This window comes from Melanotaenia boesemani, chromosome 16 (genome assembly GCF_017639745.1).
Source record: "Melanotaenia boesemani isolate fMelBoe1 chromosome 16, fMelBoe1.pri, whole genome shotgun sequence".
Taxonomy (NCBI): domain Eukaryota; kingdom Metazoa; phylum Chordata; class Actinopteri; order Atheriniformes; family Melanotaeniidae; genus Melanotaenia; species Melanotaenia boesemani.
In genome coordinates this window covers 30,806,619-30,823,249 of record NC_055697.1, presented here as the reverse complement: position 1 = coordinate 30,823,249, position 16,631 = coordinate 30,806,619, and the positions used below count along the sequence as shown (strand labels likewise).

The 16,631-nt window shown below is 42.4% G+C and overlaps 1 protein-coding gene across 1 annotated transcript; it reads left to right on the top strand.

Moving 5' to 3' along the window:
- The first annotated feature begins 5,396 nt into the window (after positions 1-5,396).
- LOC121655394 (G-protein coupled receptor 4-like) lies at positions 5,397-7,444 on the top strand. Its single transcript, XM_042010008.1, has 5 exons — positions 5,397-5,437; positions 5,858-5,956; positions 6,192-6,389; positions 6,632-6,807; positions 6,904-7,444. The coding sequence occupies exons 3-5, from the start codon at positions 6,210-6,212 to the stop codon at positions 7,442-7,444; spliced, it is 897 nt and encodes a 298-aa protein (XP_041865942.1). The 5' UTR covers positions 5,397-5,437; positions 5,858-5,956; positions 6,192-6,209.
- Positions 7,445-16,631: the final 9,187 nt, after the last annotated feature.

Below are 16,631 nucleotides of genomic sequence, written 5' to 3'. Positions count from 1 at the left end.
ATTTTACAGAGGCTGAATTGGGCTCTTCAAAGGGAGTATTTAGAGGGTGGATCACATATGAACAAGCAGGACCAGTTTCTCTTGGAAAGTACCAGACGAAACAGACAAATCACCTCATTGATGAGCTTTCTAGAAGGCATCCAAACCAGATGCCGGAGCCACCTCATCTGGCTCCTCCCACAACCAGAAAACTTTGCAGAGGAGCAAGAACTCTAGTCTGAGCATCTCCCAGCCTCTCATTTCAGCCACTTTTGTTTGCAGTCGTATTCTTTTGGTCACTACCCACAGCTCGAGACCACATATGAGGGTAGGAACATTGAGTAACTGGTAAACTGAGAGCTTTGACTTTCGGCTCAGCTACTTCTTGACCATGACAGATCAATGCAGAGTCCACATCACTGCCGACGGCACACTGAACCAACTGTTGATATTCTGTTCCATCTGTCCCTCAATCCTGAACAAAACACCAAGATAAGCTGCGGAGAGTATAGCACTGATCCACTATTCCATGGCCACACTGATTATCTTAAATCCAAGGTTTGACTATCCCATGGACCCTCCTTTCTAGGACCCCAAAATAGACCTTATTAGAGAGGCTGACGAGTGTAATTCCCCCTGTAGTTGGAGCACACATTCCAGTCGCCCTTCTTAAAAAGGGGACCACCAACCCAGTCATCTAGTCTAAGGGCACTGTCACTGATGTCCTGAAGATGTTGCAGAGGTGTGAAACAAGGCAGCCCCACAGCATCCAGAACCTTAAGGGTCTGTAGGTAGATCTCATCCACCTCCAGGGCCTTGCCACCAGGGAATATTTTAACTATCTTAGCAACCTCAGAGATGGAGATAGGAGAGCACACCCCTGGATCCCTAGACTCTGCCTCCTCATCGCAAATTGTTTTAGTGTGAATGAGAAGGTCATGGAAGTATTCCCTCCACTGAGCCACGTCTTGAGTCAGAGTCAGCAGCACTCAATCCCCATTGTACAGTGTTAATGGTGCACTGCCTCCCCATCATGAGCTGCCGGAGGGTGGACCAAAAGCTCCTCAAAGCTGTGTAGAAGTCGTTCTCTATGGCCTCACCAAACTCCTGCCACACTTGCGTTTTTTTTCCACTGCGACAACCAAAGCTACACTCTACTTAGCCTGCTGGTTCCTATCAGCATCTTCCAGAGTCCAATAGGCAGCAAATACCCAATAAGACATCTTTTTCAGCTTGACAGCATCCCCAACTGCTGGTGTCTACCAACAGGTTCAGGAATTACAATTGCCACAGACAATGACTACCTTACAACCACAGCTCTTATCGGCTGCCTCAAAAATTGAGGCATGGAACTCAGACTCACTGTCCCCCGCCTCACCCGGACATGCATGAAGCTCTGCTAGAGGTGGGATTTGTAGCTCTTTCTGACAAGGGACTTTGTCAAATATTTCCAGCAGACCCTTACAACACATTGAGCTTGCCAGGCCTGAACGGCATCCTCCCCCACCATCTGAGCCAGTTCACCACCAGTTGATGATCAGTTGACAGCTCTGCCCCTGTATCCTATCCGAGTGTCTAAGACATGAGACCACAAGTCTGATGACATGACTACAAAGTCAATCATCAAACTGTGGCGTACAGTGTCTTATGCTTATGCTTGAACATGTTTGTCATGGACAGTTTGAACAAAGCACAGAAAGCCAATAACAGAACTCAGTTCAGATCAGGGGGCCTTTCCTCACAGTCACATCCTTCCAGGTTTCACTATCATTGTCCATGTGAGCACTGAAGTTCCCCAGCAGAATGAGGGAGTCCTCAGCCGGAGTGCCCTCCAACAATCCATCAAAGAACTCCAAAAAGGGTGGGTACTCAGGATTATTATTTGGGGCATAGTCACAAAGAACAGTCAGGACACATCACCCCACCTGAAAGCAGAAGGAGGCTACCCTCTCATCCACTGGGGCAAACCCCAACGTACAGGCACCAAACTGTGGGGCAATGAGTATGTCCACACATGTTCAGCCCCTCGCACTGTAAGCAACTCTGTCATGAAAGAGTCCAGCCCTTCTCAAAGATACAGGTTCCAGATCCCAGGATATGTGTTGAGGTACGACTAATTATATCTAGCCAGTACTGCTCAACCTTCTGCACCAGCTCAGGCTCCTTCCCCACAAAAAGGTGACATTACACGTCCCCAGAACTAGCATCTGAAGCCAAGGGTTGGACTACCCGGGTCCCCACCTCCGGTCACCGTTCCCCTCAAATTGCATCCGACTTCCCTACTGCCCCTCCGACAGATGGTGAGCTCACAGGATGGGGGGGCCTATGTCATTCCTTCAGGCAGAGCCTGGCTGGATCCCATGGACATAGGCATGGCCACCAGGCAGTTGCCTCTGTACCCGTCCTCCAGGACTGGCTCCAAAGTGGTGCTCCAATGACTTGTGTCCAGACAAGGAAATGTTGAGTTGAATAGTGTCCATCATAGTGGTAATTTGAGCACCGCTTTGTCTGGTCTGTCCTTTTTGTCTTGGGCAACCCTTCCAGGGGCGTGACATGCAAACCCCACCTCCACAGTAAGGGAGGGTACAGTGAATTACTTAGTATAATGAATTATTGAAATAATAAATGACTAAGTTGTAATTTCCGAACAAAAAAAAATAAATATATTTAGAGTTAAAGTTAAAAAATATTTCAAGCTTATTTATTTACCTTTATCAGTGTTTTCATGCAGGTACGAAAAGACCACGTTGCTCCAGTTTACATCATCAACCTTCTGGTTCCTGATCTCATTCAGCTCTGCTGTCTGACTGCATGGAAGGCTGGAAAGTTTAATGAATTCATCTATTACCTCTACTTTTCTGGTGTGATGACCAGTGTTGGATTTATTGGGTGCATCTCCCTGAAAAGGTATAAAAGTATTCCCTGTATCTATGTACAGCACTATTTATATCAGAAGATTAAATTCATACATTTCGGATGCTGAGCTGTGTATCTGTGTCCATGTTTCATAGCAGGTATTTCATGATCACTCAGCCGCTGTGGTACAGATTCAGATGAAACATCAAGACCTCTGTGGCTTTTTGTGTCGTGGTCTGGATCCTTCATCATGTTTATGTTCTTCCTGTTTATTTTGATGTTACTTTTCTGGTCAGAGAAGCCATATATGCAGTCGTCCTCCTCCTCCCTTTGCCCCTGTTCACTTTCTGCCTGGTTGGGACCATTAAAGCCCTGTCTGCAGCTCGCAGTGTCCCTGCTATTGAAAAACGAAGAATTGTGGCCATTGTAGTTGTGGTGCTGCTGATTTACACGCTGCTGTTCCTTATTGTTATATTTCAAGTCAAAAACTTGTTGACCTTAATCATGCACGCTGGTTAGACAAATAATAGCATGCGTACTCATTACTTAAAGAAGAAAAGAAGAATTGTTTGGAGGCAGGTTACAACACACTGCCACCCAAAAAAAATGTAATCACCTGAATTTAACTAAGCACATAGGTAAGAGCCTCCCATTGGATAATTACTGCATTGAAAAATATATTTAAGCTAGCAACAAGTTATTTTTCCCTCACTGAGTAGCTGTTTGTAGTAAACAACCATGTGGAAAGACCAATCCTGTGGTCATGGAAAAGAAGTTAATCTGTTTCAGAAGAGTAAAATCATTGGCATCAAGCAAACATCGAAGAAAACGCTGAGACTACTAAAACTGGGTTAAAACCTGTCCAACATATTATTAACACATTATTAGGATAGTGGGGAAACATCGTCCGCCAGGAAAAATGAGGGTGAGGAAAGTCTGCTTTGTTTGGGTATTGTGAATGTACAAACAGAATCTGGTTCGAATTAAAGAAGTGGATTCGGTCCATCTACAAACACAGGGACCAACTATCAACTGTTATAAAACACAGCTAAATGCTAACAGCTAATACAGTTTGAAAATAAGCCATTAAACATTGTCAATTCAAGCAACATAGATATACATAGAAAACATGAGCGGTTTGTGGATGAGGGCAACAGGGCGATGCGCCACCAATGAAGAAGAGGGAAAAAAAAAGAAAAGAAAACCCGCTGTAACTTTCTGAATAGTTTGGCCTGGCTGTATGTCACTGACCAATCAGCATGAAGCATGAACCATGAGTACCGCCCCTTTTGCGGTGATTTCATCCCTCAGGCCGTCCGCCTGAGCTCCAGCTCCAGCCCGAGCAGCCCTCTGGCAGTTCGCCAGAGGTACAGCCTGCTCAGCCGCCGGAGGTCCAGCCTGCTCAGCCACCGCCAGAGATCCACCCAGCCTGTTCTCCAGGGCTCCGGTCCGAGCATGCCTGTCCGCCAGGTGTCAACCCCAGGCCCGCACGTCCTCGGGGTCGTCCTCCTTCCATGACCCGGCCCTGGTCTGCTCGTCCTCCGGGTCGTCCGCCTTCCATGACCCGGCCCTGGTCTGCTCGTCCTCCGGGTCGTCCGCCTTCCATGACCCGGCCCTGGTCTGCTCGTCCTCCGGGTTGTCCGTCTTCCATGACCCGGCCCTGGTCCGCTCGTCCTCCCAAGATCCGGTCCTGGCCCTGGTTCGCTCGTCCTCCCAAGATCCAGTCCTGGTCCTGGTCCGCTCGCTCTCCGGGCCGTCCTCCAGGGGTCCGGTCCCAGTCAGTCCGGCCTCCCAGGTCTCAGTCCTGACCTGCTCTCCCTCCGGGGCGTCCTCCAAGGCTCCGATCCAGGTTTATCTGTTCTCCGGCGCGCCCTCCTGCGCGCTGGTTGTGGTTGTCTCCCCCTTGTGGTCGTCCACCAGAACTCCAGTTCCTGTTGACACAGCCCTCCTGTCGTCCTCCCGGGCCGTCTGGTATCCGGCCTTCTGGAGGGGGGGGGGGGGTACTGTTACAGTCACTCAGCCACTCCTGCAGCACTCCCCTGTTCTCCCACTCATCTGCACTTCCCTGATCCTCCACACCTGGTCCTAATCTGCTCATCACTATTAACCCAACCAGTCACACCTGTTTCCTTTTGACTCTCCGGTCCTTATATACCCCACCAGTTCAGTCACTCATTGTCGGACCTTAAACCACGTACCCTGGACTCACTCCCCTGCTAGATTCCTCACCTCTGCACTGGTAACAGTATGTCTATCATCCATATCTCTGTTCCTTAATAAACCTGTTAACCTTCCTCTGTGTTCCTGGAGTCCATTACGTAACAGATGGGAAATATTTGGGAGAAAGAGGACAGGATGATACAAGTTTTTGAGGATTTGTTGAAATAATTTTTGTAATATTTTCTGCTGATTTTCTCTGCCATTCTCATGAATGTTGCACAATCAGCCAAGATTATTTTTTCATTAACTTCCTTTGAGAATCAGATATAAATAATCAGAAACAATTTCCTTTCTCATACATCCGTGCTGGGTATTAGATCTGCAGGACAAAACATCAACGCACTAAAGGTGTTTTTCACGTGTGATTCTGCAGCATTAAAAGGTAAATATGACTTCATTTACACACAAAGATCATTGATTGGGTGAAAACATGTTTTATCACGTTATCACGAACGATCCAGAAACTTGATGTGTGCATCCAAAGTAAAACCAGAATCAACGATTATGCAAGGTTCCTATTTTTTTATTTTTATTTTTTAACCTGTCTTGTCCAGCATCATAGCAAGCAAAATGAAACTCTGGTTGCTGTATCATGCTGAACAAATTTGATGTGCCAAGGGGAGGCTTATGGGTATAACGCTCCTCTTGATATTCTGATTACTGGTGTTAAAATGAGCAAATATTGGAAGATGATTTCTTAAAAGAATTTCTTCAGAAGTCCTTTCTGCTTAACTTTTCATTCTGATGAAGTTTGCAGAATCATGTTAAGAAATCTTTGGTTTTTTTTAGTTCCTTAAAAAAGCAGATAGAAACGAGCAGAAACCAGCTGCTATCTACCATATTTGTGAAGGACTTAAGACAGCGAAGGACTTTTTCTTGAGGGATTGTGCACCATTTCAAGGTAAATAATTTAATTTAAACAGATAAAGATTTTTTTTTTTACTCACTGCTTTACATCTTTCTGTGTTGGTGAACCCCAGCTTGCAGCTTTTCTTTCCTTTCCTCTGGTTTTGTCCAAATATTTGTAACATAGAGAAAGTCCACCAACAGTGTGTGAGACAACACATTAGAGTTTTAAACATTTTGCTGAATAATGTTAAAGTAATAAACAACTTGCCGTCACGTCTGTCCTACAGCCGTTTGCAAACTGGAAAATGGATGATTTCCATATGAACACCACCTTAAGAGACAAAAGCTACAACTACAGCAACGTCAGTCTCAACAACAGTAGCATCAAATCCACCATCGAACAGATACTAAATGTGGTGGACTGGATCGTCATCTGTTCTGGACTTCCTTTGACTCTAGTGGCCATCGCTGCAGTTTATTCTCTGGTGTGTATCAGATTTACTTTTCTTCAGTATAATAAATGTGCTGTTTCTGATGTTTTCTGTTGTAAAGGATGGACTTTGTCTCAGATCAGTTCTGAATCCAGCCATACGTTAGATTACTAGATAGATAAATAGCTCAGATGCAATTTGTGGGCAGAACAAGTAAATATATTTAGATTTAAAGTAAAAAAAAAAAAAAAATATTTCAAGCTTATTTATTTACATTTATCGATGTTTACCTGCAGGTACAAAAAGACCACGTTGCTCCAGTTTACATCATCAACCTTCTGGTTTCTGATCTCGTTCAGCTCTGCTGTCTGACTGCATTGAAGGCTGGAGAGGATGATTTCTTCATTTTCTGCTCCTACGTTGTTGGTATGTTGGCCAGTGTTGGATTCATGGTGTGCATCTCTCTGGAAAGGTAAATAATTGTTTATCCATGTACCCCACTGTTTGTGTCTGACCCTTAAACTGATATGTTCAACAGCTGTGTATCTGTGTCCATGTTTCATTGCAGGTATTTGATGATCACTCAGCCGCTGTGGTACAGATTCAGACAAAACATCAAGACCTCTGTGGCTGTTTGTGTCGTGGTCTGGATCCTTCCTGTCATTATTTTCTTCCCTTTCTATTTCAATTTTCTTTTTCGCATAACAGAAACCATATATGCAGTCTACGTCCTCCTCCCCTTCCCCCTGTTCATCTTCTGCCTGGTTGGGACCATTAAAGCCCTGTCTGCAGCTCGCAGTGTCCCTGCTGATGAAAAACGAAGAATTGTGGCCATTCTGGTTGTGGTGCTGCTGATTTACACACTGCTGTTCCTGCCCAACATCATTTTCTGGTTGGCAAAAAAATCCAGAAATGACGAAACTTTCTTAATCACATGTTTCACGTTTGTTAAGGTCAGTCCTCTCGCAGACTTGATTCTGTATATTTTCATCAGGAAAGGGACCACAGACAAGCTTTTGGCCTTACTGTGTTGTTGTAAAATGTTAACCAATCAGCAGACGAGCAACAGGAGTAATGACATGTCAGCTTCATGTAGTCAGACTATATAGATTTTAATTTTAGACTGTTAACAGATGTTATGCTGCAGGTGTAATAGAGTTAAAGTCTGACATCATGTTTTGCAGAATGTTTTTATGAAAATGTTCTTTATATAAAATCTGCTTCTTTTGTTAAGGAATTACAATCATTACCTGAAGCGTTACGACGGAGCTTCGGCAGATTTTCTCACTTGGTCCCGTAACGAAGGTTAATTCGTTTGCATCGTGTCTCTTCTTTCACCGTCTCGTTTTCTTCTCCTTGCTCCCTCTGATAATGTCTTCTCCCGTTTCTTGCACATTCAAAACAGCCGGTGTGTTGATATCCAGTTGCTGGCATGTGACGTGGTACTATAAAGTAAAACCTGATTCCACGTGATGCCCCGGGCTGGGGGGGTGGAGGGAAGAAAGTTGTGAAGTGTGAAGTGTTGCATCAAAATGAAGCAGAATTGCAGAGTTTTAAGGTGGAAAGTTACGTAATGTTTCTTAAAGACCAATTCCTCTTTTTTCTTGTCTTTCCTTTGAGCTGAAGAAATGTATCTCCTCAGCACATTTTTCTTTTGTTTAAATTATGTTTTATTGACTATTTCATTGTTTTTAGATCAGATTTGATTAAAATGTATTGATCCCTTTGGTCAGGATTTCTTAGGATCCAGCAGCAGTGCAGCACCATAAGAGTTAAAGAAAAACATGATACAGCAAAAATCTACCCAAAGAATAAACTTTAAAATTCACCCAGGAGAAACTCTTGTACTCAAGTAGTCATGGATAAGTGCAGCCAGTCCAGTTTTCCACTACTATTAACTACTTAGTCTGTAATAATGTTAACTGTTCCTCCTTATTGTCGGCTGTTCCTCTGTGTGGAGTTCTACAGGGTGATAGCATGAGGAGAGAAAGAGTTTCTTAGTCTTCTTGTTCTGGTCCTGGGGAGTAACAGTCTGTTACTGAACAGGCTTCTCTGTGCACTGATGACCTCGTGCAAAGGCTGACTGGCATCCATGATGGCCATGAATGATTTATGTCCAGAGTCCAGCTTCATACTAAACACAGAACCAACCCGCCTGACCAGCTTATCCAGCCAGCAGGACTCTTTTTTTAAGTATTTAGATTTGTTGGTTTTGCTTCAGGAACTCTGATCCAAACTGTCTAGTTTTACTCCCTTAGTGCATTTTAACAAACAGCAGAAGTCAGAGTATCGCTAAGAAGTTTAAAATGCAATGCTCTGAATGTAGTTTAACAAGTCTGAAAAGTTTGCTGCGTTCATTGTAATAATTTAGCATGAATGAGCTTTCTAGTCGCCTCCAGAGCAGTTCTGCTTGTGTTGCAGCTTCTGTGGTATTGGTTGGACTCTCACACCTTCCCTTGTGCTGAAGGAGCTAAATTCTGTACCAGAGGTCACTAACAAGTGGACTGATTTTTTTCTTATTGTTTTAGTTGTTTTAATTGATTTGATGTTTTATTTTGTGATATAATGTTTTTTTAATGTGTTTTATCTTTGTACTTATTTCATGTGTCTGCTCTTATAACTGTTATTTGCAGCTTTTATTTTAAGTTTACAGCCCTTTTGTCCGGTGTGCTTGTTTTTAAAATGCTTTATAAATAAAGCTGGATTGAATTGGGCAGGTTGTCATTTCATTACAGGGACGTCCCTCCTGTCGGCTAAGAACAGGAAACATAACACATATATTTTATTGCTGAGAACTGATTCCAACCAATACAATAGGTATCATAGGTGTGTATGTGGGGTGGGGAGGGATCACATGTACTTGTGTGGGGGACCTGGGGGGGCCTGGGGGTGGTGCACCGTGGATCTGAGCTCTCCCACTATTCTCCTTCCCCCCTGGGTGTGTGGTGGGTGGGTGCCTTCTGGGGTCGCTGGCAGCTCGTTGGCCACAGTCGCTGTGTGGCCCGGTCATGGGGGACGGCTGCTCCTGGCCTGTCTTGTGCTGGGGGGGCCTCACGGGGAACGGGGGTGTCTAGGGCTGCTAGCAGCTCATCATCTAGAGGGACGTTTGCTTCCCTCTGGACTTACATCCCCAGACCCCGCTTCTTCCTCGCTCTCTCTCTCTCTTAGACACACACACACACACACACACACAGACGCACTACAAAACCCTTCCTTCCTACTCTGCTCTACCCCGCCCCATTTACTTTCTGATCTGTCTTAACCACACACACACACACTCAGCAGAACTTCCGAACATGTAAACATCAGAAGGAACATCACTGTAGGATCACCATAACATTTTGTTTGGTTTAAACCTGCAAGATACTTAAACTTTGGAAACACGGGACCATGAAAACTCCCTCTGTGGATCGGTGAGGTGGATCGGGGAATTCAGCCCGATAACTGATCCACAATATCGGAGCCCGATACCGATATTGGATCAGTTCCAACTCTAAAAAAAGAATAATTATTTTACCCTCTTCACGATCCTTTTCTAACCCAAACCAATTACTTTTGATTTCTACCTCTAACCCATGATGTGACGGCCTAAAGCCAACCAGGAAGTGTTTTGTTGTACATGCACCAGTAAAAAGGTGCCACATGTTGTAATATTAGAATATAACTATATGTTTAATGTATTTTAACTTCACCACCTGCTGCAGGATTGCAGGTAGTTAACAAGTGAATCTGAGAAAAATGACAATCCAGTCATTTTTTTTTCAGGCTTGTAATTCTTTTTAACCTCCAGACTAAGTTTTGCTTAAACCCATAATTTCCCTGTTGTCATGACTACGTGATAGGAATGAATCTTCCATCCATTGATTATGTCTGAGTTGTTGGGGGGCTGGAATCTTTCCCATCAGCTACTAAGAAACTATAGAAAGAACATGTGAACATGGCTTCTTATGTTATTGTGAAAAGTTGTCTGAAACTGAGTCTGTGACTGTTTCTAATGAAGTAAATAGCAGCAGTCAGGCTTCATGCGTGTGGCCATGATAGCATGTTCTGATAGAATCAGCATCGCCTGCAGCATCCTTCCTTCTTATGAAAATTACATTTATCTTTCTACAGAAGATATTTGTTTGATATCTTAAACTTGAACATCATGTGAGTCTAAATCTTTTATATAGAACCAAAAAAAGTAAATAATGTAAATAAAGACATAAACAGAGAGACCAGAACAGCAGACGGTTGTTTAATCAGATATCCATCTCGTTATTTTTATCCTCATGTTCCATAAACAAAGTTGACAGGTTAGAAATGCAGGTATGACCTGGATAATAATAATAATAATAATAATAATAATAATAATAAAAATAATAATAATAACCCTTTATTAGTCCCACTGTGGGGAAATTCTTTCTCTGCATTTAAGCCGTCTGTTTGCTAGGAGCAGTGGACTGCCTGATTCTGGTGCCCAGGGAGCAGTCAGGGGTAAAGGGCCTTGCTCAAGGAGCTACAGTGTTTTTTTATTTATTTATTTATTTATTTATTTCCCTTAGTTAACATCCCGGGGACGTGAACTCAATTTCTCCAGACCCAATCTGATCTGTGTAACCACTAGGCTAACCCTCCCCACAGAAGATGCCAACAGAAACAAAGAAAATTTGAAAGTTTGTTTAATTAACAAGAACCTATAATGACACAACATGAGATGTAACTAGAAGCACTCAGACCTCTGCCAAGCCATACGGTAGCTCACCTAGGGCAGCGTGGCTCAGTGGGTAGAGTGGTCGTCTTGTAGCATGAGGATTGCCGGTTTGATCCTCAGTCTGTTGAGCTCATGTCGAGATGACCCCAAATTCCTCCTTATGGGTTGTGGTTAGCGCCTTCCATGGCAGCTTCCGCCATCAGTGTGTGAAATGGTGAATGTGATGTATATTGTGAAGGGATTTGGGTAGAAATGCTACATAAATACAGACCATTTACCTGCAAAAAGGCCCATCAGCCCACCCAGTACCCCTGTAGATTCTGAATCTTCTGGATCACCAGATCCAGAATATCAACATGAACCAGGTCAAACCATGTTGGATCGTAACATCTACCATGTTTTTTTTTTTTTTTTTTTGCCAGTGATTCTGGGCTTTATCTGATGAGTTAGAAGCTCTAAAGTAAAGTTATCCCTGTCTCCCAATAGTAAAAAATTCCTTGGCGGTGATTCAGATCACCCCCAAAATCTAAACACTTGCTCTTTATTTCATTTAATTTCTCACATTTCCTGAAAATTGAATGAAAATCCATCTCTAACCTTTTGAAGAAGCCTTGTGTAAAAATGTATACTCTTCATCGAAATAGAAGAGACAGAGGACAGTCGCTACCAAATTTTAAACTCTTCTTCTGGGCTTTCACTCTTTGTCCACTCACTACATGGTTTAGTCCTACAGCAAATGTCACCTTGCACAAATTAGAAGAAAATTTAGTGCATCCATGGTCTCTCAGAGAGGTTCTATTATCTAATTTAACAATCAAAATGTGCAAGTTGAAATTTGGTTCAATTATATCTCATCTGATATCAACTTGGCATTGTGTGGAAAAGTAAATGGTAAATGATCTGTATTTATGTGGCGCTTTACTGTACCTGGAATGATACCCACAATTATATATCACATCCACCCATTCACACCCATGGAGGAAGCTGCCATGCAAGGCGCTAACCAAACCCCATCAAGAGCAATTTGGGGTTCGGTGTCTTGCTCAGGGACACCTCGACACGTGCTCAAACCGGCAACCTTCAGGTTACAAGCCGACCACTCTACCCACTGAGCCACGCCACCCTGTAACAGCTATGTAACATTTCAATTCGGTGGCACTTGAACACCCCAGTTTTTAATAATTTTAGTTTACGAACTGGGGGTAGACCCATCCAATTCCCACAATGGCGAGAGCAGGATATTCATTTACTTAGGCATATTTATGATGGAAAGGGCCTTTTAAGATATTAAGAATAGTTTTAATTTACAGAATACATCATTTTCTTTCTACTAGAGCTGCATTTAAGATGCAAAGAACACCAAATGAAAACGTATCTGAACATCCCTTGTTCGAGCGCTTAGATAAGTTAAAAACAAGGGGTGTGGTGATTACTGTATATTAATACATTTTTAAAAATCTTATAAACCTTTAGTTCTAGATGCATTATGGAGAAGGGATATATTAGATTGGGACTTACTTTTTGCCTGGAATGAGGTATGAAATAATATAATTTCAGATTCTAATTTTCAAATATCAGATTATCCATTATCAGTTTGTGCATAGAACTTATTTAACACCCTGCAAGCTTCACCGAATGAAAGTCCTGGATAACCCTGTACTTTATGTACACTATGCTCTGAGAGCATAATGTAGCCCGGACATTCCCCTCTGCAGTTACACCTTTACTGGATGCACAATTAGTTTTTTCAACTGTTTACACTCAATTTTAAAAGGGCTCCTTTTCTCTAAACAACTCAATTAACCAAAGAGACAATTTGCTGAACATCCAGTTTGTTTGTTAAATTAAACATATCAGCCAAAGCCATAAACACATTGATAAAAATCTTATTGTTTCATGTCAACGATCGTCCACTGTTTCAGTCCATTACAATCTACCATGAAACAGTCAATACACATTTGCAAAACCGTTTTTTAGGAAATAATGAAGTGTGAGACCTTACCGAACGCAGATGCCGCACAAGTATGAATCCAGCTTAACCCGTTAAGGCCCGACCCATAAAAAATGGTAAGAAAAGTACAAGTTTTAAATATGAGGTCTTTATTTGGCCCTTTAAAAAAATGAACATTATTTTACCATGTGATATATTAAATATATTATAATATGGTTTTCTGCTTCTGGGTATCTATGAGAAGACAGAAGACAAGTATCAGATTGTGTTCAACAGGATTTTGAGCAAAGTTTATACCATAAATTGAAGCACAATGTCTCAGAAACTGTGTGTGACAAATATGTCACGTCGGGCTCGGGTTAAATCATTTATATGGGACGGTGCTCATTGAAAGATAAAGGCACCTTGTGCAACGTAAAGCAAATTTATTTGTACAGCACATTTCACATACAAGACAATTCAAAGTGCTTTACATAAAACATTATTAGCAATAAAAAGTGCATTAAAACAAACAAAGAAACAAAAGAAATTGAACGAAAACAGAAAAAAAGCCAGTTGAGGTAAATACAAGTTTTCTGCAAGTGTTGTAACATAGAAGTAACTTATTGTTAAATATATTTAGCTAACATAGCTTCATGCCAAACCACTTTTTAATAAAATTAGAGGAACAGTTCAATTTCAGAATCTGAGCTTAAAGAAGGCCCCAAACAGTTAACAAGACTTTGTGTCGTGGTTGCTGCTCTGCTGTGCAGCTCTGCAATCAAGCTCATCTGCTCCACCTGCACTGATTGCTCCCTCTCCTCACCTGCTCCCCACCTACTTAAACACTCTCCAGTCCCTGCCTCCCTGCCAGATGGTCAGCTATACTAACCTTGTTGAGATCCAGGGCTTTTCTTGTGTTTCAGACCTCCTGTTATCGACCCTGTCACGTCCTTGGATTTCTCTTGCCTGACCTATGCCGGATTTGTTCTTGTCAGTCTATATCTTGCCTATCTGGATATTGACCCCTGCTTGGAACAACCACAGAGATTTGCCTGCCCCCCTTGATAAGTAGCCTGATATCTGCCTTTTTGTGTTTGAACATTGCCTGCACTTGACTATGCCTTTTGGATTACTGGATCCTTAATTAATGTCTGGAGTCGTTTCAGGATTCTTCCTGCCTCTCAGGATTTCCCCGCCACTCCTTAGCGGACTACATCTGGTTTCTCACCACCATTCTCCCAGTTTCAATAAACCTTATTCTGTTCAAACCTTTACCCTGTGTGGCTGAATTTCCAGGTCCTCAGGAGCTAATCATTACACTTTGGTCTTGACTCTGACCTGTCTTCTTCATCATCTGCCTCCTCGTCCTCATTGGTGCTGAATGTGTGTTGGTGTCTGGGTGGGAAGGGGGTGTAACCATATGTGGTAATTGTATGGTTTTTAATTTGTCCTGCCAGAGGACTGCAGGTGTAAATTAGCCTAAGGCTAACTGCAACGAATGCAGCACAATGCATCAGATGCAACATGTATGTTTAAATTGTACACGGTTCCTTATAAATATTCCTGCCTGCTGCTTGATGGCTGATTTATCCAGGAGAGCAGAGAGCTGCTTCCCTGGCTGCCTGCTGTACTTCCCTTTCTTTCTCTCTCCTTAAACTTTCCTTTCTAGTCATGCTATGATTGGTAAATGAAAAGAGACCAACAGTATGAATAAATCTGCTTGGTGACATGAAAACAAGGCAGACGCTACTTTTTCTGCTGGACATTTAGCAAATAAATGACTGCAAGTGTTAATTATGTAATCTGATGTAAACCTACACTGTTGTTCCAACTTGTCTATATTAATGAAATACAGTTGTTCGGGGACATAGGTCATGCTGTCTAGTTTATTTACTTTCTGCTCCGCACACTCATACATTCAAGCTACGTCCTTCTGCAGCCCTTCATCGTTCCTCCAGGTGCATTTCACATAAAAGTCCTCCTGTAGCAGCACTAGAATTAAACATTACATACACAATAGTAAAAGTACTGCCCTCATTTAGCGTCACTGCTAAATTAGACAGCCAGCTAATATATAAGTCCTCCAATAATTGTACAAGGCTTGTCTTATTTTTTATTGAAAGTCTTGATATATCGTACAACTGAAAGTCAGCGTTGTGTATTCCCACGTTACATAAACGTAAACGTATCATAAATCTAACAAGTTTACTTGTAAACACAATTATCTTTAAGACATAAAAATATAAACCTAATATTTAAAGACACGGGTATCCAAGGCCAAACTAATGAAGTACAAATATATTGCTAAAAGTATTTTCTCACCGTCCAAATAACTGAAACCAGGAGTTCCGATCATTTCCGTGGCTACAGGTGTATAAAATCCAGCAGCGAGGCATGCAGACTGTTTCTACAAACATCTGTGAAGGAACGGGTCGCTCTCAGGAGCTCAGAGAGTTCCAGCGTGGTTCTGTGATAGGATGCCACCTGTACAACAAATCCAGTTGTGAAATTTCCTCACTCCTGAATATTCCACAGTCAGCTGTCAGTGGGATCATAACAAAGTGGAAGCGATTGGGAACGACAGCAACTCAGCCACAAAGTGGTCGGTCCAGTAAAATGATGAACACCGTCGGTGGATGATGAGGTGCATAGTGTGGAAGAAATTTTACTGCATATGGTAATCAGTCATATATATACTCATATAATAGTCAAATGTTTATTCAGTTTTCTTAATTTATTATTGTTAATCCATTTACTATTACATTTTTATATTGTGTGTTCTCATTTTACAGAATATTGAAGTTATTGTTTTTCTGCAGGTTTATTGTGCATGCTTGTGTGAGGTCAGACTGACCACTCTCTTCCAGACCTTGGATATAGGAAAGTTAAGACTGGTTGATGCACCTGCTAGATAGCAATAGTTGGTTTTAGTCCTTGGGTGCGTGGAAGAGAGTGGCGCCATTCGGTGTCCTTTCTCTGACTTTTATCAGTTTTAAGACTGACCTTCAGTTGGGGACCAGCTGAATAAAACTGTTTTTCTCTGATAAATCAGGAGAGTCCTCTCCTGACTCTTCGTTAGTCAAAAGACTCACTTGCAAGTAATTCAGTATTAAATAATTCTCCTGCAATAAACTTTATATACTTTTACTCATTCCAGACTCTACAGAAGCGATTGCTCCAGACTTCAGGGGGGTGGTGGTTTGGGGTTGTTCTTCAGGAGCTGGCCTTGGCTCCTTAGTTCCAGTGAAAGGGACTCTGAAAGCTTCAGCATACCAAGAGATTTTGGACAATGTTTCCAACTTTGTGGGAACAGTTTGGGAATGGCCCTTTCCTGTTCCAACATGAGTGTGCACCAGTGCACAAAGCAGGTCCATAAAGACCTGGATGAGGAGGTTGGTGTGGATGATCATGATTGGTGTGATGACCCGATAGAAGACCTTTGGGCTGAGATCCAGACCTTCTCATCCAGCATCAGTGTCTGACCTCACAAATGTGCTTCTGGAGGAATGGTCAAAAATTCCTATAAACACTCCTAAGCCTGTGGAAAGTTTTCCCAGAAAAGATTTGCAGGAGGGCCAGCATCATACTGATCTCATCTGATTAAGAATGGGATGTTGTTATAGAAAAATTACCGTGAGTCTGAATGAGTAAAAGTAATTAGAAGATTTAT

Coding starts and splice junctions, on each gene's coding strand:
- LOC121655394 (XM_042010008.1), top strand. CDS start 6,210: ATGGATGATTTCCATATGAACACCACCTTAAGAGACAAAAGCTACAAC. Junction 6,390..6,631: donor TCGCTGCAGTTTATTCTCTG/GTGTGTATCAGA, acceptor GTTTACCTGCAG/GTACAAAAAGACCACGTTGC. Junction 6,808..6,903: donor GTGTGCATCTCTCTGGAAAG/GTAAATAATTGT, acceptor GTTTCATTGCAG/GTATTTGATGATCACTCAGC.